Source organism: Bos grunniens, chromosome 3 (genome assembly GCF_055505025.1).
Source record: "Bos grunniens cultivar Pamir isolate PY7600 chromosome 3, Bosgru_T2T1.0, whole genome shotgun sequence".
NCBI classification, from domain to species: domain Eukaryota; kingdom Metazoa; phylum Chordata; class Mammalia; order Artiodactyla; family Bovidae; genus Bos; species Bos grunniens.
This window is the reverse complement of record NC_141167.1, coordinates 106,165,955-106,191,456: the sequence shown is the minus strand read 5'-3', so window position 1 is coordinate 106,191,456 and position 25,502 is coordinate 106,165,955. Positions and strand designations below refer to the sequence as shown.

Below are 25,502 nucleotides of genomic sequence, written 5' to 3'. Positions count from 1 at the left end.
ATTCGCCTGACTCTCTCGTTCCCTTCTCCAATCAGCGGCACAATCTCTGGCCCGTCATTTCCCCTGAACGCCTGGCTGTGATTTCGTCTGTATGTGTTTTTGTTGATTGCATGTCTGTCTGTCCTGTCACTCCAATGGAGCTGCAGGTGCCCTGGGGACGCTGATGGAATCAACACAGCCTAATCACCTGGAAACTTCCTCAAGGACCCAGTAATCACCATGGCACCTTTGGGCATCCAGAAAGCTCGGCTGCCTGACGGGACACACACCACGACCTCCCACTCCTCTAATGGGGGAAGCTGCTGACCTGAGGGACCAGCCTCAACACAAACACTTTCAAGGGGTCTTTCTTAGATCACCTGACCCTGGCCAGGCTTTCCAGCCTCACCTCTTGCCACTCTTCCATGAAGCAGTCTTTGTGCCAGAGATGGATTACTCACTATGAACTCAAGCCTCCCAGCCTTTGTTCAGGCTTTCCCTTTGCTTTGTACACTCCACCCCCAACCCCTACTTGAAGTCTCTTACTCATCTTTCCCATATCACCTCGGGCTTCAGGGCCTCCTTTTTAGAGGCTCGTGCCTTCCCCCAAACAGTCAATCGCTTCCTCTGTTTTGCACGTAATTTTGCTTATTCTCCCATCATTAGTGCACTTTAGCATAAAGGTTCCAGATTTACATCTCTGGAATTTATGTCTCTCTGAAACTAAAGCTTGCCAAAGGAGAAAACTCCATAAAACATGAGAAAACTGAAGCTGAGAGAGGTTAGGCTACTTGCCCAAGGTCACATAGCCAAGTAAAGGGAAGAGCCAGTTCCCAACCTCAGGACTTCTGGACTTGAAAAGCTCAAACTTTTAGCCCCCAAGCTGCACTGCCTTTCCTATTGTCAACTTAAAAAACAGTCACAACCTAAAAGTTGAGAGTTATGTTTTATTTGGTGAGAATTTTTAGGACTTCAAGCCCAGGAGACAGAATCTCAAGTAACCCTGAGAGAACTGCTCTGAGGAGTCAGGGGAGGAGTCAGGTTACATCGATATCTGCAACAAAGGCCAGGTATTCTGAACATCAAAATTATTTCTTGTGAATTAAAGAACCAGATACCTCAAGTGAAGGAATTTAGTGCTTTTCTATATATGGGAGGGTGCAACAGTCTGGGCTCATTCCTTTCATAGGGATCTCAGCTATCTGGGGCCAGCATCCCGTGTTGTTCACATCCTGAGTCCCTCAGTGCTCGCTGCAGGGAGTGGTTGCAGCCTGATGTCTGCCGAATCACAGGTACTCTCCTTCTTCGGTGCCCTAGGGGCTCAGAAATTACCATTTGGAGGGCTTGCGTTGCTGATGACTGTGACATCCTTGTTTAGTGATGTGGCAGCAAATATTCCATTTCTCAATACCCTGCCATAATCACTTGTATTTGTGGCCTGCTGTGACTGCAGAAGAGTGATGATCTGCAAAAAGATTGAAGAGAGAGGAGCTGGACCATAAGAATCTGCTGGCTTTTGTCCAGTGCTATACAAAGCCAAAGACCCCATGTCTAGCAGATGGGAGTCTCTGCAGTAGTTATATTTCCTGGAATCAGGAGAGCTGGGTCAGTTTTCCTGGAGACTATCAAATGCTAACCTGTCCTTCCTTCTGCCCCCCATCCTACATTTATAGAAGCCCTCCGGGTTTCCCACACTGTGCTTGGTCCTGGAGTTGTAACGTTCCTAGGTGGGCCAAGCAAAGAAATGAAACATCTACAGCTCAACATGGTAAGTGCCATCTATGAAAGAGAGTCTGTGGAAGCTCAGAAGAGGAAGATGGTGTCTAACCAGCAAAACAGGGTTGGAGTGCAGGAAGGCTGCTTGGAGTGAAGGAGGAAACAGACAGAACAGGCTCCGTCTTGAAAGCAGGACTCCATCTTGGGCCGGACTGTGGACTTCGAGCTATATGCCCAGTATCTATGGAAACGACATACCAACTGGAGAACCAGGCCCCCCTCCACCCCTCGATGGAAGAGCCCCAGGGCTCTGTCCCCTAAAAGAATACCCGTATTATCTGTGTAACCAAATGGCATCATAAATTCTATTATGCTTATTGGGGTATGACCACAGGCCTATTGATAATTGTCCACTGTTAACTACCTAGGCTTAAGGCATATGAATCAGGGTTAACTTTGTTTTTTGTTTTTTTTTTTAGGGTTAACTTTGATTGTATCTTTCTTTTCCTTTGTTCAGACTAGTTTCAGGGAATTTGGGGAGGTGGGTTTGGGCATGTACACTTAGGGTATATAAGGTTTTCACAAAAAATTGGTCGGGGTCCTTGGCTAAGAGGAGACTCTGCCTTGGGCCCGCGGGTGTAATAAACTGCACTCCACTATCTGCATCGTCCTTCTGAGTGAGTTTGTTTCCTGGAAACCGTGGCTACAACAGGAGGACATGATGCCTGAGCTGGACATCGAGAAATATGTAGCCACGAAATATGTATGCCAACCGTGGCATATTGAGTGTTTCACTTCCACATTGTTTTGTTTAATGCACTGGGAATTTATTTTAATGTAAGCCATGAAATTAAAAGACGCTTACTCCTTGGAAGGAAAGTTATGACCAACCTAGATAGCATATTCAAAAGCAGAGACATTACTTTGCCAACAAAGGTCCGTCTAGTCAAGGCTATGGTTTTTCCTGTGGTCATGTATGGATGTGAGAGTTGGAATGTGAAGAAAGCTGAGCGCCGACAAATTGATGCTTTTGAACTGTGGTGTTGGAGAAGACTCTTGAGAGTCCCTTGGACTGCAAGGAGATCCAACCAGTCCATTCTGAAGGAGATCAGCCCTGGGACTTCTTTGGAAGGAATGATGCTAAAGCTGAAACTCCAGTACTTTGGCCACCTCATGTGAAGAGCTGACTCATTGGAAAAGACTCTGATGCTGGGAGGGATTGGGGGCAGGAGGAGAAGGGGATGACAGAGGATGAGATGGCTGGATGCATCACTGACTCGATGGACGTGAGTCTCAGTGAACTCCAGGAGTTGGTGATGGACAGGGAGGCCTGGCATGCTGCTATTCATGGGGTCGCAAAAAGTCGGACACAACTGAGCGACTGAACTGAACTGAACTGAAGATGTTAGGTTGAAATCTAACTTACTTTTTCAAATGCTAAAGTGTTAGGCGCTCAGTCATGTCTGACTCTTTGCAACCCCATGGATTGTAGCCCACCAGGCTCCTCTGTCTATGGGATTTCCCAGGCAAGAATACTGGAGTGAGTTCCCATGTCCTTCTCCAGGGGATTTTCCTGACTCAGGGATAGAACCCGAGGCTCCTGCTCTGCCGTCAGATTCTTTACCATCTGAGTCACCAGGGAGGCCCTTCAAAGGCTAAGCCTGTGGCAAGTGTTTTCCAAATAATTTATCTTTCCTCACTTGAGATGCCATTTCTATCATATGCTGAAATGGTATATGTTTGATCTTTTTTTTTTCACTTTAAAAAAGATATTTAGTTTATTTTTGGCTGTTCTGGGTCTTCACTGTTGCACATGGGCTTTCTCTAGTTGAGGTGAGTGGGGGATACTCTTTACTGAGGTGCTTGGGCACTGTGGCGGCTTCTCTTGTTGTGGAGCACAGGGATCAAATTGGGTGTCCCTTGCACTGAGGTGGATTCTTAACCACTGGACCACAAGGGAAGCCCATTTCTTCACTTTTTATTTTGTTCCATTGATCTAGGTTGCTGTTATTTAGTCGTGTCTGACTCTTTTGTGACCCCATGGACTGTAGACCTCCAGGGTCCTCTGTCCATGGGATTTCCCAGGCAAGAATACTGGAATGGGTTGCCATTTCCTTCTCCAGAGGATCTTCTGGCCCAGGGATTGGACTCGTTTCTCCTGCATTTGCAGGTGGATCTTTGCCATTGAGACACCAGAGAAGCCCCTTGATTTAGGTAAGAAGATGTGCTACCTTAGTGGCAAAGTTAGGAGGCTCTATGGTCTGATTATCTGGGGCGTGCCCCAGTTTCTTCATTTGTGAAATGGAGATAATAATAGTACCTACTTCATAGGGTAGCTGTGAAGATTGAGTGAGATTGTGCATATAAAGTACTTATTAGAGTGCCTGGCACAGGGTAATCAATCAATGAATGTCAGCTGCTATGACGATACTATCTGCCCATTCCTGTACCAGTAACTGAGGAAGATGAAATTACTAAGCACAAAGTTTTGAGTCAGTTGCAACAGTCTGCTACTTACTACCTGCGTGACCTCAGGCAAGTTACTTACCTTTTACCTTCTCTGCTTTGGTTTCCTCATTCATCCCTGGGGATATATTAATAAAAGTACCTATTGCAGCCTGCTGTGAAAACCAAACATGCAATGTCAGATAGGACATGATACATAATAGCCCCTCAATGAATGTTTACTCTTCTGCTGGTTATTATTATGGCATTATAATTTATTAGCTGTTTTCATGTGTTGTAAGGCAAGCTCCTTCTCATTATCTTCCCCCTCCAAATTTTCTGGGGAGTGGCAATCTTTCAAGGCCAGATCTACTATGGGTGAACAAGATAGAATTTCTGGATCTGCAAGGCTGATGCCTGCCTCTTGAACTGTGTTGAAAGTCAGTGTGACTAGTGAGGTCATGAAACCAGTAGGATTTTGGGAAGAATGGAGAAGGGAGTTGCAGTGGGCCTTTGAAGCTCATATGGCAGGTTTCTGAAAATATTTTAATTTTGCCTTAATTTTTACTTTAACAAAGGAATTTGCATATTTTCAAAGGCCATCTAGTTCTATAAGATAGTCAGTGAAAAATAGCAGGGATTTCTCTGGTGGGCCAGAGGCTAAGACTACAATCTCATAATGCAGGGAGCCTGGGTTCAGTGCCTGGTCAGGGAACTAGATCCCACATGCCACAACTAAGACTCGGCACAGCCAAATAAATCAATGAATATCTTTTAAAAAATAAAGGAGAGAAAAACAACAGTCCCCTGCTCCATTTTCCTATCTCTATACATACACTTCTCCATAAACTGCTCTCAAGTTTCTAGGATGCTTTTCTTTTGTACTTCCCTCTGTATTTCTAAATAACACACTCATGCTATTATTTCTTTTTTTCTATTTTAGATATAATCAATCAATTGCCTGCCATGGAAAATGAAGATATAGTTCTCTCTAATCCTGATTCCTCATATACTCCCCTCCCCCACCCTCTCAATTTAAATATATTCCAAAATTTTAGTTAAATCAATGCTTGTGTTTACATTATTATGGCTGTGAAAATATTCTACACACTGAGTCACACACAAACACTCAGTGTTTGTACTAAGACTGTGAATCTGTAAAAACTGATTTTGTTAATTAACCTTGGGGACGTGGGGCTGAGAAACTCCATTCTCTAAAATCATACAGTCACAACTTTTCTATTTGAAATCAGAAAGTGAGAATGGGACATATCTGGCTCTTGCTGGAGGTTTAACCTGTGGTGATTACTTTGATACAGAGAAGCAGCCTCAATTTCCAACCTAGGTGCTAAGCTTCAGATATCGGGGTTTTGGACATATCATCCCACACTTATCTTAATTATGTAGTTATCTATTACATAATTATCTAAACTTATTTAACTTAACTTTGTAATTTCCAAGTGGGCCCACAGTTTACTTCTCAGTCCAGGCCATTGTTAACTCCTTCACTTACATCTGACTTGAACCTATCAAAATACTACTTCATTTAAATATCATCTGAACTCAACTGTTTCCCATATTCTGTAATGATTTGGCTTTTTCCTTTGTTTGATGAGTGGCTCCACAGTTCCTCTGGTTTGTGCTCTCTCTTGTAGCAGCAAGTGAATAAACCCAACTGTCCAATTACAGTTATGTTCTTAGTGGTCTTTATCAGACAGGCATTCTCTTTCTTTCCTTTTATAACTCTTTGTTTTCCCTGAAGTTGATAATTGCCTGACCTTTTCTTTTCTTTTTCTTAATATTTATTCATTTATTTGGCTTCACTGGGTCTTAGTTGCAGCAAATGGGCTCTAGTTTCCTGACCAGGGATCTATCCTGAGGCCCCCTGCCATGGGAGCACAGAGTCTTAGCCACTGGACTACCAGGGAACTCCATGCCTGACCTTTTGTTTTTTTTTATTGTATAACTGGATCACTTTTTTAAAAAATTTATTTATTTTAGTTGGAGGCTAAATTACTTTACAATATTGTAGTGGCTTTTGCCATACATTGATATGAATCAGCCATGGGTTTACATGTGTTCCCCATCCTGAACCCCCCGCCCACCTCCCTCCCCATCCCATTGCCCAGGGTCATCCCAGTGCACCAGCCCTGAGCACCCTGTCTCATGCATTGAACCTGGACTGGTGATCTGTTTCACGTATGATAATATACATGTTTCAATGCTGTTCTCTCAGATCATCTCACCCTCGCCTTCTCCCACAGAGTCCAAAAGACTGTTCTATACATCTGTGTCTCTTTTTCTGTCTTGCATATAGGGTTATCATTACCATCTTTCTAAATTCCATATATATGTGTTAATATACTGTATTTGTGTTTTTCTTTCTGGCTTACTTCACTCTGTATAATAGGCTCCAGTTTCATCCACCTCATTAGAACTGATTCAAATGTGTTCTTTTTAATGGCTGAGTAATACTCCATTGTGTACATGTACCACAGCTTTCTTATCCATTCGTCTGCTGATGGACATCTAGGTTGCTTCCATGTACTGGCTATTATAAACAGTGCTGCGATGAACATTGGGGTACATGTGTCTCTTTCAATTCTGGTTTCCTCAGTGTGTATGCCCAGCAGTGGGATCGCTGGGTCATATGGCAGTTCTATTTCCAGTTTTTTAAGGAATCTCCACACTGTTGTCCATAGTGGCTGAACTAGTTTGCATTCCCACCAACAGTGTAAGAGGGTTCCCTTTTCTCCACACCCTCTCCAGCATTTATTGCTTGTAGACTTTTGGATCGCAGCCATTCTGACCAGGGTGAGATAGTACCTCATTGTGGTTTTGATTTGCATTTCTCTGATAATGAGTGATGTTTTCTTTTACTTGGTTTTCTATATACCTGCCATGAATTCATCCCTCAGATTCTGAAAGCTGTATACACACCTTCTCTTAATACTCTAAACACACCAGGTGATTGCTCTGTCCCCACAAGTGTTTTCCCTTGAAGACACCTTCCTGGAGCACTTCGTCCTCTGGCTCCAAGTCCTACTGGTTGCTCCTTTGACTTTCTCTTTTAAAGTATGACAACCCTGTTCTAACACCTATCTCAGAGCACCACGTTTAGTTGTCAATGCATCTGTTTTCTTAATTCCTGCTTTCTTCCCACCACCAGAGAAGGGGCCTGACATCTCTATTTCTCCAAAGCCTAACGTGACGCTCGAGAAACGTTCCACTGAATGAATGAATAAAAAGCGTAAATAAGTGAATGAATGAATGAATGAGTGGAATTTTTGAGCAAGAGAAGTGAGTTTGCTGCTGCTGCTAAGTCACTTCAGTCATGTCCGACTCTGTGCGACCCATAGATGGCAGCCCACCAGGCTCCCCCGTCCCCGGGATTCTCCAGGCAAGAACACTGGAGTGGGTTGCCATTTCCTTCTCCAATGCATGGAAGTGAAAAGTGAAAGTGAAGTCGCTGAGCCGGGTCCGACTCTTCGCGACCCCACGGACTGCAGCCTACCAGGCTCCTTCATCCATGGGATTTTCCAGGCAAGAGTACTGAAGTGAGTCTGCTGCTGCTGCTAAGTCTCTTCAGTCGTGTCCGACTCTTAGCGACCCCATGGACTGCAGCCTACTAGGCTCCTCCATCCATGGGATTTTCCAGGCAAGAGTACTGGAGTGGGGTGCCATTGCCTTCTCCGAAGTGAGTTTAAGAGGAACGATATCACATCCCCACCTTGTTGCAAGACTTAAGGGTGTCTTTAGGTTGTCTACAAGCCCCAAGCCAGCTTTGAGCGGGGTCTCAAGGGAGAGAAGCAGCACTGAAAGATCTTCCGGCCCAGGCTGCACCTGCAGCAGCAGAGCCTGCTGAGTGCAGCTTAGGTCAACACCGTGGCCGGGCACCCCTCAAGGACTACAACTCCCAGAAGACAGCGCGGCGGCGGAGCGCGAGCCGCGGAGGATTCCGGAAGCTGACGTCGGCGCTGTGTGGAGCCGGGAAGACGCCGGGCGGCTAGGTAAGTGTAGGTGGAGGGCCGATTAGGGAGGGCGGGAGCGATGGGGCAGTGGCCCTGAGGTTAGGTGGTATGGAAGGTGGGTGAGGGAGAAGGACAGGGAGTGGTCTCGGATGAAGAGCAGGTCGCGGGGTGTCAGGGACCTCGAGCTCTGCTTCCTCTTCCCACAGTGTCCATGACGAAATTAGCGCAGTGGCTGTGGGCGCTGGCTCTCCTGGGCTCCACCTGGGCGGCCCTGACCATGGGAGCCCTGGGCCTGGAGCTGCCTTCGTCTTGCCGGGAGGTCCTGTGGCCACTGCCCGCCTACTTGCTGGTATCTGCCGGCTGCTATGCCCTGGGCACCGTGGGCTACCGCGTCGCTACTTTTCACGACTGCGAGGACGCCGCCCGCGAGCTGCAGAGCCAGATCCAAGAGGCCAGAGCCGACTTGACCCGCAGGGGACTTCGCTTCTGACACCCTAAGTCTGATTCCCTCCCGGACAGCCTATTCTCCCATTCCCCATTAAAGGGCCAGTTTATTTTCTAAGCTTGTTTGGTTTGAGTATGGATGCTGGGAACAGATGTGTACTAATGTTGAGAGGCTCCTTGAGGCTCTCTCAGCCTTTATCTTTTGTATTTTGCTGGTGCTTCTTCCTTTTTGCTATGAAGGAGGCACAGACCCCCTTTCTCAAGATCTCTCAGAATGGAAAAGTCATTTCACTTTCCTGGTCTTTTTAGCCCTGTTAGGAGAGATCTGTTGAAGTCTGTTCTTCATAACACCCAAGCCTAACCCTACTAGTCCAAGAGCAACTGTGAATCAGACAGGTGCTCTACCCTTTACCAAACTAGGTGGATTGATTATCCCTGAATATAGAAGGAGCCTTGATGGGCAGGGGTAGGGAACAGTTTATTTTAAGGCACATTCTAAAGATTTCCCCCCCACCTCCAAAAGTAAAAAATAAAATCTTAGGGAAAAAAAAAAAGTGAATTCATCTCCCAGGTTCCATCCAATCTTCTAACTAAAGCTCTTTCTTTAGTCCCCGGATTCTCAAAGCATTCTCTTTTCCTTTACCACAAACCACTGCCCCTGTGGAGCTAACCAGCAGGAGCGGCTGAAACAAGGAAGTTTCTTTGGTAATAGGTTGGTATTATAGGTGCCCAGTGGTCAGGTGAACTCCCTCAGGTTTGTAGAAGCTGATAGTTCCTGTCTCGTTCCTGGGGAGTACTTCCAAAAAAGCCAGAAGCGAATGAAGCTGGTGAGAATTCCTGGAAGGTTGGGCACCTGAAATCACAAGGGCTGCTGTGAGGAGAGGAGCTGCTTCTCCACCTCATACACACCTGTCACCCTGCCCTTGTTCTGCTTACCACAATGTAGGGATCTCTTAGTCGAAACCCATAGAGTGTCCAGGAGGCAGAGGTGAGGAGGGTGGCAATGGTGAGTGAAAAGGAGAGACGCTGGGTTGATTTAGTACGAATGACCTTGGCCTATGGGAAAGGATGAAAGATACTCCTAACCAGGCACATGGTAAATCTCCCACTTTGCCCAGAATTTCCTCAAAAAAAAAGGTCAAACAGCCCCCATGATCTTCTGTTACCCAACCTTTCCCTCCTGTCTCCCACTCACCCAGCCCCACTGCCCTTTCTCCTTCCAGGATTTGGGTCTTCCCTTCCTCTAGACTGAAAGCAACAGTCTCTGTCTGTGGGAGATTTATCTCCCTTACCTCCCCGGACACCCCCACTCACCAAGTCAGCTAGTGGTGAGAGGTACATACTGATGGTGAAGACACTGCAGAAGAGGCCCAGGTGCTGAAGCCGCATCTCAGGGTCGGGCACCAGGAGCCAAAAGTAGGCAAAACCCAGGACAAGGACCCCCAGCAGGGTTGTAGTCTGAAGGAGCACGGCACGCTACAGAAGAGAGAGTAGCCGTACTTCTGGATGTGCCGGGAGCCCTCTGACTCTGCTGCTGGAATTAATTCATCCTGCCCTCACCCATGCTCCTGGGGAGCCAGCCTTTGCCTAAGCCTCCAGTATGGCACTTGCCACAGCCTCTTTCCCACAAGTGACTTCAGAACGGGTCTGATCTACCCAAACCCTGGAGGTTTCTAAGAGAGGGAAAGTTATCTTTTTGGGGGTGAGTTTGCTACAGAGTAGGAGCTTAATGCTTGTGTGAATGGGGAAGCAGAGCTAATCATCTCACTCCCAGCCACTGGCACTGACTTTGAAGGAACTGTGGAGACAAAAATCTCTTTTCACTCTGTTGGGCAGCAAGGCACTTTCAGGCTTGGCAGAGCTATCAGCTTTGCCAGAATGGGGACAATATGTGAATCTCAGAAGGCTGACTTTATGGTGGAAGGAGGACTGCAAGGCTGAAGGGGTCTTCCGGGAAAAGGTGACAGTGCCAGCCTGTTATAGTCTTCTAGGAAAAACAGTGTTTGCCTTGCCAGCAAGGCAGGGCAGGGCGTGCAGCAGAGGAAGGGCCTCTACCTTCCGATGGCAGTAGTGCAGATACACCAAGATATACAGAGTCTGAAGCACAGCACCCACGGCGTTGACGATGATTAGCGTCCAGTTTCCCTTCAAGGCCCCATAACTCAGCCAGCTCAGGTTGCTGCAGGGTGCAGGGGAGGGACATTGTCCCGCGGGGTTGAGTGTGAACGGGGGCGGCGGCGGGGGGGGGGTACCCAAGGGGGCTCGTCCACATTCCTCTTCACCCCTCCCCAGCCTCCCTCAGATAGCCTTTACCCCCCAGCAGGCATCGCCCCCTCTCACTTGACATCCGTGGTGAGAAAGGGCAGGAACTGGACACTGTCCACGCTCCGGGTCATCCGCATGTGCTTGAGGTCCGAGCTGTAACGGGGCCCCCGAAGGCAGGGGGGGAGAGGTGGAAAGGGAGAGCCAGGCTGCTGGGGAGTCGAAATCCCCGATGCCTGTCATCCTTTCCAGACAACCGCAGATCCCCAGCCCTACCCTCAACTCCCTGGCCTTCTCTCTCAGGTCAAATGACCAGCCTTGCCCTTGTACCCCGTTCCCCTCGACCCGATTCCACTTTGATCCTAGGTTCCAGATGTAACCTGACAGAGCGGCCACGTCTCTGTCCCCTCTCTCTCCTTTCCTGACTTCCTGGTCCTGCCCCAGCCCAGCCCGTCCGCTCTCTCACAGGCCGGTGGAGAACATGCCGAGGGTGAAGAGCACGCAAGCTCCAGAAAGAAGCGAGTCGGCCAATCCGCCCGCCTCCATCCCTCCCCGAGTCGCAGATCCCGCTCTCCGCGCCCAGGGCCAGCTAGCAGGATCCGGAGCCCCCGACGCCGGAGCCCCGCCCCTTCGCGCCCCTGGCTCCGCCCCTGCGCGCTCGGCGGTCCCCCCGGAAACTGAACCGGAACCTGGCCCACCCCTAGAACGTCAAGCACGAGCTCAGGCCCCGCCTCTCCGAGGGCTTGTCCCGACCCTGCGCAGCGTTTAGGGTCTTCACGTTGCCGTTTTCCGTAAGGCCCCCTTCCTAAGGCTCCGCGGGTTTGTCCCGGCATCAGCCGCTCCACACTCTCTGCTTACTCCTTGGATCACCTAGACCCCCAGCTTCAACTTTTTCCCCCTGGCCCGCGAGCCTACGTGGTAGAACTCGAAACAAAAGCTTGCTAGGCAGACTTCAACATGCTTCTGATGCAGGACCCCAGCTCACAGCTTCAAGTTGGCCAGAGTTTGGGAGATTTTCCCCCGTTTGCTGAAGCCTGTTTCCGGTTTCTTTCCTAAATAACTGGAACTGCCAGGAATCACCGAGTCTTTGTGAAATGCCCTCCCCCTGCAGCCAACACTGCCAACTTTCTGTGACTTGGCGAATCCACTGGCCAAATGTATCACTGAGCCCCCCCGCCCGCCTCTCGCCAGTCCAACCAGCTTGCTGCTGGGAACTTTCCCTCCCAGCCTCCCACACGTCTTTGCTGGTGGGGCTGTGAGGCGGGCCGCATGCCTCAGCTGGCGTTCCAAGCGGCTGCCTTGACTCACCCAACAGCGTGAGTACCTGAAGAGTAAGTATGCCGAAGCCCAGCGCTGAGAGGGTGGGAGTGGGGCAGCGGTTGGACAGAAGGAACTTCCAGAGTGGGGTGCAGCCTGGAACTGCTGTAGGGAGCACTCCTGTCCTGGACAAACCTCAGAGAAGGAAAACACCCACCCTTATGGGCTGGTGAAACGCATTATTTCTGGAGAGAGGAAAAAAACTTCAAACCCTCTTGCTACTGATACAGTGCAGAGCCTGGCAAGTAGCAGGACTCAATGGTCATAAATTAGGAAGGAGGGGCAGAAAATCATGTCCAAAAAAACAAACACATTCCTTTATTTTGAGACAAAGAACACTGTATAAAAAAACTCCAGTTGTAGAAATCAGCATAGACACACATCAAGTTCATATACATTCCGTACTTGTGGGCCCTGCCCTTCAGGCTACAGACTAGGCATAGACTCTGCACATGGGCACTGCCCTTACAGTTACACTTTTTTTTTTTTTTTTTTACAGTTACACTCTTAAGAACAGGTTGGCACAGCCCCCCTGCTGGTGCAGCTCTGCGGAGTGACGTCCCAGGATGAGAGAGGATGCAGTGTCTGACTACAGACCTCCCTGTGGCAGCTCCACAGAGGCAAGTTCTGGGGGAGATGCTGGGTCAACCCAAGCAAGCATGCTGCTTCTGTCCCTGGCTCCCAAGCAGGAAACTGTCTCTTGCTCTTCCTTCAGAGCCATCCTGGCTCTCCATGGGAGGGGCATCTTTGCCAAGCTCAGTGTCCATCTTGTGACCCCCAAGCCCCTTCCAGTTCGGCTCCCACGGTGCCCTTAGGAGGCCATGTCTGTCCAGCTTGTTTCTTTGGCTTAAGGGCAGGAATGGCAGAGAGAAGACTGTCTCCACTTCTTTGTCCATCCCTCTGACGCGGACGTGGGAATGGCACTGTCAGGCTCTCTGACCTCCTTAGGGTTGAAACCCTAAATATCGACCCGTTTTGCGGCTGCTGGGGGGCAGCTTGAGCATGTGGTGGGAGTGGTTCCCAGGACTGGGGCCTTGGGAGGGGCCCCATGTAGGTGAGGGAGGCCCGCCTGCCTCCTCAGCCTGGTTCCAGTCTTTACAACAGATGTGGTGCACACCCTCACGGGATTTGCAGCAGCAGGAATGGCAGGAGCAGCACAGCCCAGGCTAGTGGGAAGAGGCGAGGAGCGGCGCTGTGCCCGATGCTATGCAGAACCTGCACCTCCGGGTCATCTGCAAGACGAGAGGGCAAAGGCCTCCCAGGTGAGTGGCCCTATTGCTGGCACTGGCCCACAGTCCAGCGAGGTTCCCTCTGCCCCTGCCTGGCACAGGAGTCACTTTTTATACCCAGCCTCTTCAAGCAGACCCCGTTTTGTGCCCCAGGCCCAATTTGCTCCAGCCACCTACCTGCTGGAAGTCTCTTCTCTTGTGCATTGGGATGAGCCTGAGGGCTGTGAGCTGAAAGATAAGGGTGGTCATAGGTCAGGTAACTTGGTACACACAGGAAGCAAAGGAGTGGGAGTGCTGGCTGGACTGCGCAACGGGATTTCCCAACCATCCTAGATCTCTCGACCTGGCCCATGACAGGATGGAGAAAGAAGGCCCACAGGACCCTGACACTCACTGATTTTGCCAGCGATCATCACCTTCAGCCTCAAGCAACGGTCTTCCTGGTGGTGGATGGGCTTGGCTACAAAATAAATCCAGAGAGTTTTAAGGAAGGGAAACTTTGTTGGAAGAAAATATAAGCACAAATGCCTCTGGCCCTGCTTTCTCTTGGTCCTTACTCATTTTAATCCCTCTCCTCACTCTGATCTTTGATTCTCACCTTCCCCACTTCCCCAGAAAGTTTTTGCCCACTTTCTGCCCCAAGTTCAATCCAAATTCCCATTCTTGGGAATAACTCTTGACTTTCGAAGTGATGATATAAAGAACATAGACACTGTCCCTTCCCCACAGTCCGTTCTCCACTCCTCCTAGCCTGAAGTTGGGGTGACCGGAACAATATGCTCCACTTCCCCAGCCACCATGTCCTTGCTCTCCCTAAGCCCCCGATAGGGTGAGGCCTGGATCCATTCTACACAAAGTTGATCTTACAGTTCCTAAAATCTGCCCTCAGGATAAAGTTCTTAGCACTTCTTGGGTCCCCATGCCCTAACCTGTGTACTTCTCGAGGCTCCTGTCTCCCCATTTCCAAGTGTCCCTCCTGCTCCAGTCAGTCTGAACCATTTGGAGTTCCCTGAGGATGTCATGCTGTCTTTGTACATGACCTCTTGTCTGCAGCTCCTCTGCTTGCCCTAAGCTCTTGGGTCATCTTCCCCAGGAAGCCTTCTATGAGGTGCACCCCCCTCCCCTAGACTGGCAGGTGTTCAAGTCATTTTCTCAGGGCCCCTGAGCTCATAGCTACCATATCGCCCTGTTCTAATGGTATTAATAGATGTATGTCCCTTTCTAGATTCCGGAGGACAGAGACCCTGCAGTGTTTTATTTATCTCTGTGACTATAGTGCCAAGCAGAGTGCCCAGGACACAGTAGCTCACTCTGCATTTGTAATGGGAATGAAGAAAAACAGAATTCAGGATTGGAAGGGGCTGTCTGCTGCTTGCCCCCGCACTAAGCATGTACTGAAGCGTGTACGTCATGTCAGGTGTGTCCCCGAGTACGTGGACCTGTGTGCATGCCTCCCGGGCACTCACAGATGTAGTAGTAGCTGTGTCCCTCTTTGAAATCCTTGCTGAGGGTAAACCCTGTGAAGCGGTGGAACTTCTCAGACAGCTTCTCCGGGCCATGCTTGGCTTTGGGACTCTTGCAGAACCAGCGGGCATGGTCCTTGGGTTGGGGTTGGCACAGCTGGTACTGCTCGTGCTCCACCAGGTACAGTGTGTACTGCTCCATGGCCGCATCTGGCACAGAGTTATCCTCGTAATGAGGACAGATGATGTCCAGGTAGTCATCTATCCGCACATGTACTGTGTAGTCCTCATTCCAAAACCTGGGCATGCGCAAAGGTGGAGAGAGTGGGCGGTCACTCAGAAGCCAGGCCAGAGCCTTTGAGCTTCCGAATACTTACATGACCCCTCACATTTCACACTGGACCCTACCCCAAAGATTTCTTAAAAAGTCTCAACTCCTAGTATTTACTGATCTTGATCTCTGATATATCTTTCCACTATCTCCAAACATTCCCCCCACCATCACTGTCTGCCACTAATCCTCTAAATAGCATCCACTTGGTATCTTTCAGGTACCAAAGCACTTCCCATAACCTCCCTGATATTTACCCAAGGATGGGCTTCTAAATATTTCCTCAGCAATATTTCTCCAACTCTGTTCTTCCACTTGTTCCTTTAAATGCTGTTAGGCTTCAATCTGAGACCCTACTGGCCCATTCAGTAATCAAAATCCACGTAATCTTTTCTCTTTCCCATGCTAGTGCTTGGCACCCAACGATCTGTTCTCACTTTTCTTACTCCTCTCATTTTCCCCTTGACCCACTGACTGTATCTCGTATTGTTCAACTTAACTTTTCTCCCAATACCCAGGACATCCGCGCCCACAGATAATGCCCAGTCCTTTTAAGTTAAACTGCTTTCATCAATTCTTCCAGTCCCCTCAAATCCCCCCTTCTCAAATCAGTGCTCAGCTCTCTTGGTCCACTTCTCTCAAAGCACCCCAAAACCTCTCTTGTCCTTTTGTCTCCAAAAGCCATACATTCACCTCCTGTGAAATGAGCTTTAGAGAAGGCCCTCCTTCTTGCCAAGGTGGAGCCAGCTCCCCTCCCCCAGCCCATTCCCCCCAGGGTCCACAGGCTCCAGCCTGACTGCCCACAGGCCCCTCCCCCACCCAGCTCTAGACACCTGGCTCCAGTCTGGGTGGGGTCCTGGGGGAAAAGGGCCTCCCCACCTCCTGCTTCCAAGCCGGTCAGCTTCTCCGAATCCCCCCAAACACTGCCAGCTAGAGACTCAGCAGAGTTGGCTGCCAACTTGCTTCAAACCAAAGCCAGGGGCATGGAGGGGGGGGGCGGGGCGGGGGTTAGGCCAAGAGGCCTCTGAGGTGGGCACCCACTGCCCAGTCAGCATGACCCTTAAGAGGCCTGGCCCTACAGGAGCATGCTAGCGCACTGGCTAGGCTTACCAAGGCCCTTCCCCCACTCTGGGGAAAAGAGAGAGAGAGAAAGAGGAGCAGAGAGAGGCTTTTAAAATTCCTCTCTGGAGAGATAAACATAGAAGCCATTTCAGAACAGGTATTTCAGCTCTGGGCCTGGCGTCTTTCCTCCATTCCCCGTGACGGGCACTGACTCATTCCTCATCTACCTCTGCCACCCGCCCCAGTATTCATGAGAACCTGTAAAAATTTCCCTCATCAAATGTGGTCAGCCCCCAGGACCCCAGGATGGCCCAGTGCCCACTTCAGGCAAAGGGAGCTGACAGGTCTGAATCGGAGGGGGTGTTCCTGTCCCTGGAGTACTAAGGAGGCCAGCACACAGTTCAGGCGGCACTGCCTTTCTTCCCACGCTGCCCCCTGCCTGGGGCCTGGAGATCCCAGGGCTGATGCCCACCGCCCTGAGTCACCCCTGCCAGCCTCACACCCGCCCAGCTCACTGCCACCTCATCTTTACCCTCGGGCTGGGCCTGGCTTGGCTGCTTGTGGGCTGCTCTGGGCTGGTTTTCCTTTAGTCCTGGGCAGAGTAGTGTGTGTGTCCAGATGGACAGGGCAGAAGCTGAGTTGGGTGGGTGCACCCATCACCCTCCTCCTGGGGGTACAATCTGCTTCACTTAGCACTCCTTTGACTCTTGCTCACTATCTGGGAAAGGGGGGCAGCGGCGTCAGGGAAGGCGGAGAGGGGGGGCAAGGAAGAGGCTCCTTCCTGAAAGAGAGGAAACCTGGGAGCTTGGGAACGGAAAAGGCCAGGGTCCTCCCCCTACTCACGGCTTCCTGTCCCCTCCTCCTCCTGCAGCCAACACCTGGGATGGGCATAAACAGGGACTTTGCTCTCTCCCTCTAGGACAAGACTGGGTCAAAGAAGCAAAGAACAGACCGCAAGGGGTGAGATGGAGGAGCGCTGACTACAGTCCTATCAGACCCATGGGCAAGAGGGCATTGCCCCCTTGGCTTGGCAGGTAGCTGTCTGTTCCCTCCCTCCCCAACAGACCCCCCACCAGGCAATGCTGCCCCAAGGTCAGAGGAAACTGGCACAATCTATTTCTCAAGGGGAGTTGGGGGTAGGCTGCTGGGGCTGGGGGTGGCCCAGCTGAGTGGAGTGTTTTCCCTGATCCCAAGTTGCCCAGCTCTCCTCTCCTTACTCCACCCTACCCACCTCTCCTGTTTTCCCACAGATATTGTTCCCCTAACTTCAGAAAACTCAAGAACAAAGAATCTGATGGGAGCTTCTTCCTCCCAGTACCATTTGCCTCACAGCCCTAAATCTGCCCAGGAGAAATTAACTCCTTCCTGCCCAGAGCCCTTTGTAACCCTTTTAACCCCTTCCTGTCCTCCGGAACCATCCCTATGACCTCTGCCTCTCCCCTTCTTTTCAGTTTTACTACCTGAACCTCAGACACAGGTGACTCCTTCAAGCCTACCCACACACAGCCTATGCCTCACTCCTGCCACCTCAGAAGATCCTTAGGGGGGGCATTCCAGGGACACCTTAAAATCAGAATAAACACTGAATTCAGGCAAGCCCAGGTCCCTCCTGAAGGGTCTTTCCAGGATTACTGTAAGAATTGTTCTTACTCCGGATGTCAAGACCTGTCAGTGTAGGTATATGCCCAAATACATAGAGGTCTTTGTGGTGGAAGGGCTTAGAATAAGAGCCCTGAAGGTCAGAGAGAGTGCCCCTGCCAGAGGCAGGAAGTGTTCAGCATCGAAAGGACTAACAGTCTAAAGGATGTAGAGTAACAGACAAGTTACAGCTCAGTTTAGCTCAAGCAGACAGATCTTTTACTACACAGACACTCCTAAGACATGGGAGCAGACTAATCCTCAAGAGCCTTCCTTACCCTTCCAGTTAATCCCTCTTGGCTTCCCCCTTGCATACGTCCAGTCTCCTCCCTTTGGTTATGGCGGGTCCAAAGCAGAGCTTGTACCCACCACCAATGAATGAAAGGGAATGCAAACGGGCATACACTCCGAGGCCGATTGACAATTGTAAGTCATATAACAGCAGGCTGTGTTGTTTTTGTCTTCCCGTAATTTGGTCTGTTACACTTAGATGTAGAATATTCATAAGCTCTTACTGGGCTCCTAACTGCCTAAGGTTACTTGGAGAAGCCCCTGTGGTTATTTTGTATCCACTGTGTGCCTAGGGCGCATGTGCAGGCGTTGAAAGGTCTCTGTGGTTTTTTTGTAGCAGTGAGCTCTCCTGGGTGTGTCTGGGATGGATTTTAGAGATCAGCTTGCATCCCTTTCAGCGACGCCTCCCGGTGTTGCTCATGTCTAACTTCCCACCTAACAGAAGTAACAGCTGTAGCAGAGGGAAGGAAAAGAGGGGCAGAGACCGTAGGTGCAAGCAGATGCGGGCAGGGCCCTGCCCTGGGGTGGAACTCCCGGTTATGGGCGAGAAGAAAATCTATGGGAGCCCTCCCGCCGCTGGTCACCTCCCCAAGACTCAGGTTAGGGGCCGGGCGGGACAGTTAACCTGGAGAGGGGGAGCGGTGCCAACCGGGCGTCCAGGCTGTCGGCCGGTGACTCGGGCTTACTTGGGGTTTGAACTGTTCCAGAAGACGGTGTGGCGGTTAGCAGCGGCCAGACTGCAGCACAGACCCAAGAGAGAGGCCCAGAAGAACTCCATAGCGCGGGGCCTGGCCAGGCCGGGCGGGGACGAGGGGGTCCTCCGAGTCTGGATTCCTGCAGGGTTTCTCGGCAGCGCAGTCAGCACGGCGCTCGCAGCTCTGGCCCCTCCGCCGCGCGACTCCGCCTTTTGGGCAGGCGCCGCCCGACACCCCGCCCCGCCCCCGCCCCGCCCGGCGCGAGGCTGCCCGGGGCTTGGGGGCTGGGGAGGTGGAGGAAGGGAGGGCAGGGGGAGGGGAGCGGAGCGCGCACCTCTGCTCGGTAAATCTGCTCGGCGCTGTGTTTGCTCACTCGTGGGTCCGCGTGAAGCTTTGTGGGTCTGTGTCCCGGGCGCAGTCGCGTGCGGGAGAAGGGAACGCATTCCACATGCGGGTCTGCGAACTTGCGGGTGCCTGGCTGGCGACGCGGCGCGCCGATCTTGGCGGGTGCGAGGTTGTGGACAGGTCCCGCGCTTTTCCCGAGCCTTGTACGCCCGGGCTTGGGCGCCCGCGTTCCCACACTTTCCTCCTACCCACCCCCTTCCCGGACTCTGTGCTCGGCTGCCCCTCCCCACACACGAGGCTGTTTGTTTTTGTTGGGTTTGTCAATGTTGTCTTTGTTCGGGAGATTGTGTCATCGCCTAGATGCCGGGAATAAAGTGCGACCCTGTGTGTGATCAAGTGTGTAACGTGTGCGGCTAGGGCTAAGGGCGCCTCTGACCGTCAGTGCCTGTGAGAAGGAGGAACAAGGGATCGTGGGCCCCCGAGGGGGTTCGCTCTTGTTCCTAGGGCTCCAAAGGGCACTAGTGACCTGTGTGTGTGTGTGCGCGCCAACACGTGTGTACCATGAGAACAGACTTTGAACATGGACTGAGAATCTCGGCCTGAAGGGTGACAAACTGAAACCACACATGTGCATCTGGCATGTGTAAATACGTGTGATGGCGCGCAAGCGTGAAAGCGTTTGTGAGTAGTATCACAGCCGCGTGTGGGGAAGCGTGTGAAACTTTGACGAACGTATGCTAATGTCTGTGAACAGTGTGTGAAGAGGAGGGGGAAACGTGCACTAGCGAGCCGGGGCTGCGGGTTGAAGGCCCGGAAACGGTGTTTGTGCGCGGCGTCCCAGGCTGGGCGGCGGCTGTGTCTGGCCCAGTTTGGGCTGGGTCTTCCAGTCCGTCGGGCCCCAGTATCCAACTCGGCCCCCTCCCCCCGAGCCGTGTAAACAAACCCGCTGGAATTCGCCTCTCGGGGCTCCTCTCTCCGCCGGGGTCTGCTGCCGTCTGGAGCTGGGGATTGGGGGGTGGGTGTCTGCCTCACAGCTCTCGGGGCGGAGAGGGCGGGCAGGTGTTTGATTAGGGGGGTGTGTGTGAGAGAGAGAGAGAATCTGGAGCTGGAGGTCCCAGTGCTGTGTGCCTGCGTGCCTTTGGTGGTTCCTGTGTGCGATTGTGTGACTCTTTATATGCCCGCCCAGAGTTGATTTTGAGAGTCTGTGTGCACCCCTGGCCAGCCCTTCCACGGGCTGCGCAAAGCGGGAAGCTGCAGACCCGCCCCCCCCCCCCCCCTCCGCCTCTCCCCGCTCTTCCCAGAGAAGCTCGGGCCCAGCTTCCCCAGTTCCCAAGCTGTTTCATCCTCTTCTTTTACGGCCAGGCCTGGCCACAACGCCTGTAATTACTGGGGCTGTGTGTGTGTGGGGGGGGGGGGGGGTGGTGCCGGGACGCCGCGGCTAGTCCGGCGCTGACCCCTGCCGGGGAGGAGCCTGGGGTTGAGGGAGGGCCCGGGAGGATCCCACCCCGCGTGGGGCTCAGGCTGCTAGAGGCCCGACTCATTTCGATTCGTCGCGCGTAGGATAAATATTTACCTCCGCGCGGATTAGGTATTTGGCCGGGTAACCCTACGGCCAGGTCCGGGACAGGCTTTGCGCAAGGCCCCCACCCCCTCGCACGCACCTGCCCCAGGCGACGTGCCCGGCCACGCGTTTATCCCAAGTGCAGCCACCCCTCCCGCCGGGGCCGAAGTCTACCCGCCGACCAGCCCCAGGGCAATGCACCTCACGCGCGTTTTGCTCACTTGGGAGGACACCTGGGTGTCGTCCACTCACGTGTCCCCGGCGAGATACTACCCCCACCCCACCCCCCGCTCTTGTCCCGTAGGCTCGAAGTCCCACGAGGGCAGGGGTTTTTGCTTGTTCACTGCTGTATTGCCAGCGCCCGGCATAGCCCCTAGCACACGTAGTAGGCGGTCAAGAAATATTTGTTGAGTAAGTGAAATCACTATTCAGTATTACTTCTGCAAGACGTACTTCTCTGAAAAGAAACCAGAAAGGTTAGAGAAGGAAGGGGTGATGGTGATTCTTCAGAGAGGGTGGTCCACAACTGCCCCCTGGAGGAGGAGGTTTGGGGCACATCCCCCCTCCCCAGTTTTTTTGACTGGGATTTCTGGGCGGGAACGTGTGGGGTCCCTGGGCTGCGCAGCTCAGACCGGGCAGGTTCGGGCTCGCTCGGCCCAGCCCGGCGGGGCCACGTCCGTTCCCGCCCTGCCTGCGTCTAGGACTGGAGCAACCCGGGTGGAGAAGAGGTGGGGGGAAATTCTGGGCACACGAACGGAACGCGGAGCCCTCTTTCCCCAGCTTGGCACTGCCCCCCAACATTCTCTCTTAAGGGTTGGAGCTCATCACTCTTCTATTCCTGGGTTTGTGGGTACGGGGATCTTTCATGCGAACTAATGGGGCGCCTCTAGATCCTGGCTGTTGTGATGAACACAGAGGATAAGGGCGCGTTTAGGATAAAACCGTTGCCCTTGGTTAATTCTTAGGCCACTAGGGGAAACAGACAAGCCACCATTTATCAGCAAACTTGCTAAGTGGAAAAGCCGAGATTGCAGAGCCACAATGCGCACTTGTGCTGCCTGGACACTTCGAGAGCCGCTGCGACACCTGGTGGGCTGGGAGGAAAGTTGCAGGCACTGAGCGATCCAGACCGAGACGGCAGAAAGGACTTTGGCTCGGAGACAGACCTGCAGACCAAGTTAGCCCAGTGCCCTCCCTCGTCGCAGCCCCCAGCCTGCCCAGGCGGGTCTAGTCTTGGTTCTTGCTTTGGGTTACCTCTCACCACAAAGTCGTGCGCCTGTGTTGGCTCTCAGCACCGCCACCCTCAGGCGAACATCTGGGCTCAGTGGCGGGAGCTGTCTGAGGTGTCTGTCTGTCTGCCTGCCTGTCTGGGAAATTCCCCTTATGAGTCCTTTCTGGGAATTCCTCAGAGACAAGATTAACTCTCTGAGTGCCCTGGGGGAGGCCTGGCCTCTGGAGGGAGGTGCTGTCCACCTGTGGGGGCACTGTTGGCCTGGAGGTACCATTTCCAGTGTGGAACAGGCAGAGCTACTTGATTGCTACTCCCTTGCTGAGCACCCTGTGGTTTGGGATAGGGAAGGACCAAACCACAAGGCCCTGGGGCACAGCTAACCTGGCCCAACCTCTAAGAGCATCACTGGGCAGTGGGGTGATGGGGAGGGTGCAGGGAAGGTGATCCTGAGCTTGGAGCAGCCTCTGCCCCACTCCCCACATCTTTAAAGAAAAACAAACTGTATGTTTCCCATTTTATTAGTGATATGTGTGTGTGTTTTTCAAAAGTTGAAAAAGAGAACAGGAGAATAAGGGGAGCTACCAGCTACTGTGAATATCTTCAACCCTTCCCTGCCAGCCTTTAGTCTGTGAGGTTTTGTTTCTTTGTCTTTAGGAATTGTGTTAAATATGATTCATTTCTATTGTGTAATTCTTTTTCTGCCCTTTAACTTTATGACAGAAGATATTTTCATGTATAACCTCTTTATAAACAGTATTTTTAACCACAGCATAGTGTTTCTTTGAATGGTTCAGAGATTGCTGTTGTAATGGGGCAGAGTAGAGATAAATAAACACATCCCCACATTCAAGTACTCCTCAGCCACTGAGCAATTGAGTTGATTGTTTCCTAGAACTTGCAAATAACTCTGAGGTTGACTTTCATTCAACAAGTTCTTCTGGCACATCTGCTCTGGACCAGACTCTGAACTGGGGCTGAATCCTCAGTGGAGGACAGTAGGTGAGGGCCCTCCTCTACTGGAGCTTACAGTTTCAGATGATACCTGGGCATAAGATTATCTGGATTTTGGAGAATTTCATGGATATGTGTGTGTGCTACATCACTTCAATTGTGTCCAACTCTAAACAACCCTGTGGACTGCAGCCTTCCAGGCTCCTCTCTCCATGGGATTCTCCAGGAAGAGTATTGGAGTGGGTTGCTGTGCCCTCCTCCAGGGGACCTTTCCAACCCAGGGATAGAACTCTTGGGAAATACTTTTGATATTGCCAAACCAAACCAGATTCTTTTGGCTACTAGTCTAGTTCTCTTAACTGAGGGCCAGAACCTAATGGATCTATTCTCCTCTACATCCAACTCAAAAGGGGGCCAAACTCTGTGGGAGAAGATGGAATTCTCCCCTCCGGAGTCCCCTGCAGGGAAAAGGAGATTGGGCAGGATGGGGAGTGGGAGGGAGATGGGAGGAGCAGTGTTAAGGAAGATAGGACCAGAATTTCTGCCTAGAAAGCAACAGGAAGTTTTTTTTAAATGCTGCCTCTTCCACCAAAAATTAATTAGTCACTTACATCAACTTCTGTACTGGGAAGTCCTGGGGGCTCTGAAACATATCTTTGTCCTAAAGGAATCTAATCTACTTGCAGATATATACTGAGAATATAAAATAAGGATTATAGTAGAGGTATAAATGGAACAACAGGCCGTGGGATTACAGAGGAGGATGTTTCTTTGGGGTCAGGAGTGCTTCACAAGGAAGGGGATATATATGTTTTTTCCTCTGCCTGCCTTTGAGTCTTTGCCAACCTGGCTGATTCCGGAGGAGATATTTGAAATGGGTTTTGAAAGATAAGTAGGCATTCACATTCAGGGATAAGGGAACAAGAAGCATAAGTAGAGAGGTGAGAGTTGTGCAGTGAATACTCAGGTATAGCTAAAATTACAGAATGGGTCTGGGGCAGTGTGGCAGGAGATGGAAGCAGAAAGTGGTTTGGGGCCATGCTGCCAAGGGCCTTAAATGCCATGCCCAGGATTGTGAGCATTATTCTGTAGTCCATAGATGCTCAAGTAGGAAACATAATCAGATTTGTATTTGAGGAAAATCACTGCAGATAACAGACTGTGGGTAGAAGAGGAAGCTCAGAGGCAGGGGTGCTGGTTAGGCCCAAGCTGCGGGAGTTCCGGCGGGAGCGAGGAGGGGCAGAGAGGGGAGAGCAGAGGGCAGACTAGACAGAGTTGGAGGAGCCACGGGCGGGAGACAGGGAGGAGTCTGGGATGGCTGGCGGGTGGAAGTGCCGCTGACATAAAGGACATGGAGGCCAGGGGCAGACCTGGGAGGGACAAATGAAGAGCAATGTTTTGGACATTGTATCTTTAGGAGTGATTTTGGCTGCATAACGGAACGCCCAACTTCTAGTGGTTTAAACAAGAGGTTTTGGGACATCTCTGCAGGTCCAGTCATTAGAATTTGGCGCTTTCACTGCCATGGCCCAGATTTGTTCTCTGATCCAGAAACTAAAATTTCACAAGCTGCATGGCGTGGCCAAAAATAATAATAAAAAGATGGTTTATGTTTCCCCCACACCAAAGTCTTCTGATGTGGGTCAGCAGCTCAACAGTGTCATTAAAGACGCAGTGCTCTCTGCCTCTCTGCTTGGCTGTCCTCATGACTCTGGTTACGGGATGACTATATTAGAGCTACATTTGAGCTGCAGGAGCCACAGGATGAAGGGGTGGGAGCAAGAGAGTTTCTCTTCCTAAGGAGCTCTTTTTATCTGATAAGAAAATCTAGCAGCTTTCTAGACAATTTACTCTCAGGGGACAGAGCTGTGTCCATGGCTACACCAGCATCTGTGAAGGAGAAGCGACTGTTCTGAAGGGCTGGGGCTAAGCCTGGGGCCCCTCCCCCAAATGGAATCTGCTCTGTTCCCCGAAGAAACAGGGGTCTTGTTAGCCTGGGAGCAGGGATGAGCACTCAACAGTGCTCATGTTGCATTTGAGGGGTCATTGGAATTTCCAGGTGGAGGTGTCTAAGGGCAGCAGTGGGGGATGGGAGCCAGGAATCCTTGCCCTGTGATCCTAACTGGAAAGAAATTCTTCCTTCCCAGCTACTCAGCCTGGGTTTTCCGGGGTAGAAAAGCCAGGTGAGGGTGGGCAGGAAGATATTCACCCCCAACGCAGCTGATGATAAACCTCATTTCTACTCCTCTGCCCGCCTATACCTCCCTTCTCCCCAGTCTTTCACTAGAGCATAGTGTAAAAGCAGGAGTTTAGACACTTTTATTTCAGAGGTATTACTTTTCTCTTTCCCCAGACGTATTATTTTTATGTAACTTTTTTTTTCTAATTATGGAAGAAATACATGATCAATGCAGAAAACTTGGAGAAGCACAAATGAAAAACAAAATCACTCATAGAAGTTAAGTCTTAGGAGCAAGCACACTTCACAGTTCTTTCCCCCATGGCTCTGGAAATTTTTATGGTAAATATGTTGGAGAGGTTATAGTTTAATGCCCGTGTGACGGCCAGCTC

At 51.1% G+C, this 25,502-nt stretch overlaps 3 protein-coding genes and 2 long non-coding RNA genes across 12 annotated transcripts in view; 3 read left to right on the top strand and 2 right to left on the bottom strand.

Annotated features, from left to right (window-relative positions):
• The first annotated feature begins 1,141 nt into the window (after positions 1 to 1,141).
• LOC147376637 (uncharacterized) lies at positions 1,142 to 2,357 on the top strand. Its single transcript, XR_015161098.1, has 2 exons — positions 1,142 to 1,271; positions 1,653 to 2,357. It is a non-coding gene; the product is annotated as an uncharacterized LOC147376637 (long non-coding RNA).
• A 5,750-nt stretch (positions 2,358 to 8,107) lies between these two features.
• DPM3 (dolichyl-phosphate mannosyltransferase subunit 3, regulatory) lies at positions 8,108 to 8,673 on the top strand. Its single transcript, XM_086393162.1, has 2 exons — positions 8,108 to 8,150; positions 8,318 to 8,673. Exon 2 carries the CDS (start codon positions 8,323 to 8,325, stop codon positions 8,599 to 8,601), a length of 279 nt encoding a protein of 92 aa, XP_086249288.1. The 5' UTR covers positions 8,108 to 8,150; positions 8,318 to 8,322; the 3' UTR covers positions 8,602 to 8,673.
• A 341-nt stretch (positions 8,674 to 9,014) lies between these two features.
• Positions 9,015 to 11,398, bottom strand: SLC50A1 (solute carrier family 50 member 1). Its single transcript, XM_086393158.1, is given in 7 exon segments — positions 9,015 to 9,344; positions 9,346 to 9,408; positions 9,492 to 9,611; positions 9,870 to 10,031; positions 10,611 to 10,734; positions 10,896 to 10,973; positions 11,284 to 11,398. Coding segments are annotated over 7 exon segments (666 nt in total). The 5' UTR covers positions 11,364 to 11,398; the 3' UTR covers positions 9,015 to 9,305.
• Positions 11,399 to 11,506: 108 nt separating this feature from the next.
• The window catches only part of LOC147376633 (uncharacterized), a 31,822-nt gene continuing 17,826 nt past the window's right edge, over positions 11,507 to 25,502 (top strand). For 2 of the 6 annotated variants that reach the window (XR_015161093.1, XR_015161095.1), the window contains exons 1-4: positions 11,507 to 12,148; positions 12,634 to 12,754; positions 13,269 to 13,396; positions 17,139 to 17,253. This is a non-coding gene — a long non-coding RNA (uncharacterized LOC147376633). Of the gene's footprint in view, positions 12,149 to 12,633; positions 12,755 to 13,215; positions 13,397 to 13,637; positions 14,781 to 17,138; positions 17,254 to 21,714; positions 22,749 to 25,502 lie in introns of those variants that run through there. The other 4 variants (XR_015161094.1, XR_015161092.1, XR_015161090.1 and 1 more) reach the window with 4 other exon arrangements.
• Positions 12,425 to 19,028, bottom strand: EFNA1 (ephrin A1). Of its 3 annotated transcripts, none has more exons than XM_086393161.1 (5): positions 18,774 to 19,028; positions 14,830 to 15,125; positions 13,758 to 13,823; positions 13,541 to 13,591; positions 12,425 to 13,366 (listed from the first exon to the last, which is right to left on the bottom strand). In XM_086393161.1, exons 2-5 carry the CDS (start codon positions 15,026 to 15,028, stop codon positions 13,254 to 13,256), a joined length of 429 nt encoding a protein of 142 aa, XP_086249287.1. In that variant the 5' UTR covers positions 15,029 to 15,125; positions 18,774 to 19,028; the 3' UTR covers positions 12,425 to 13,253. The 3 variants fall into 3 exon arrangements, with proteins under 3 accessions (XP_086249287.1, XP_086249286.1, XP_086249285.1); XM_086393160.1 differs by having other exon boundaries at positions 18,835 to 19,028; XM_086393159.1 differs by lacking the exon at positions 18,774 to 19,028 and adding an exon at positions 16,752 to 16,979.

What these genes read in the sequence shown, in the direction of transcription:
- DPM3 (XM_086393162.1), top strand. Translation starts at nt 8,323, where the DNA reads ATGACGAAATTAGCGCAGTGGCTGTGGGCGCTGGCTCTCCTGGGCTCC.
- EFNA1 (XM_086393159.1), bottom strand. Translation starts at nt 16,876, where the DNA reads ATGGGTGCACCCACCCAACTCAGCTTCTGCCCTGTCCATCTGGACACA. An exon ending in GATGATCGCTGGCAAAATCA is followed by an intron (nt 13,592 to 13,757) that starts GTGAGTGTCAGG and finishes CTTATCTTTCAG; the next exon opens with CTCACAGCCCTCAGGCTCAT. An exon ending in AGAGAAGAGACTTCCAGCAG is followed by an intron (nt 13,367 to 13,540) that starts GTAGGTGGCTGG and finishes CTCGTCTTGCAG; the next exon opens with ATGACCCGGAGGTGCAGGTT.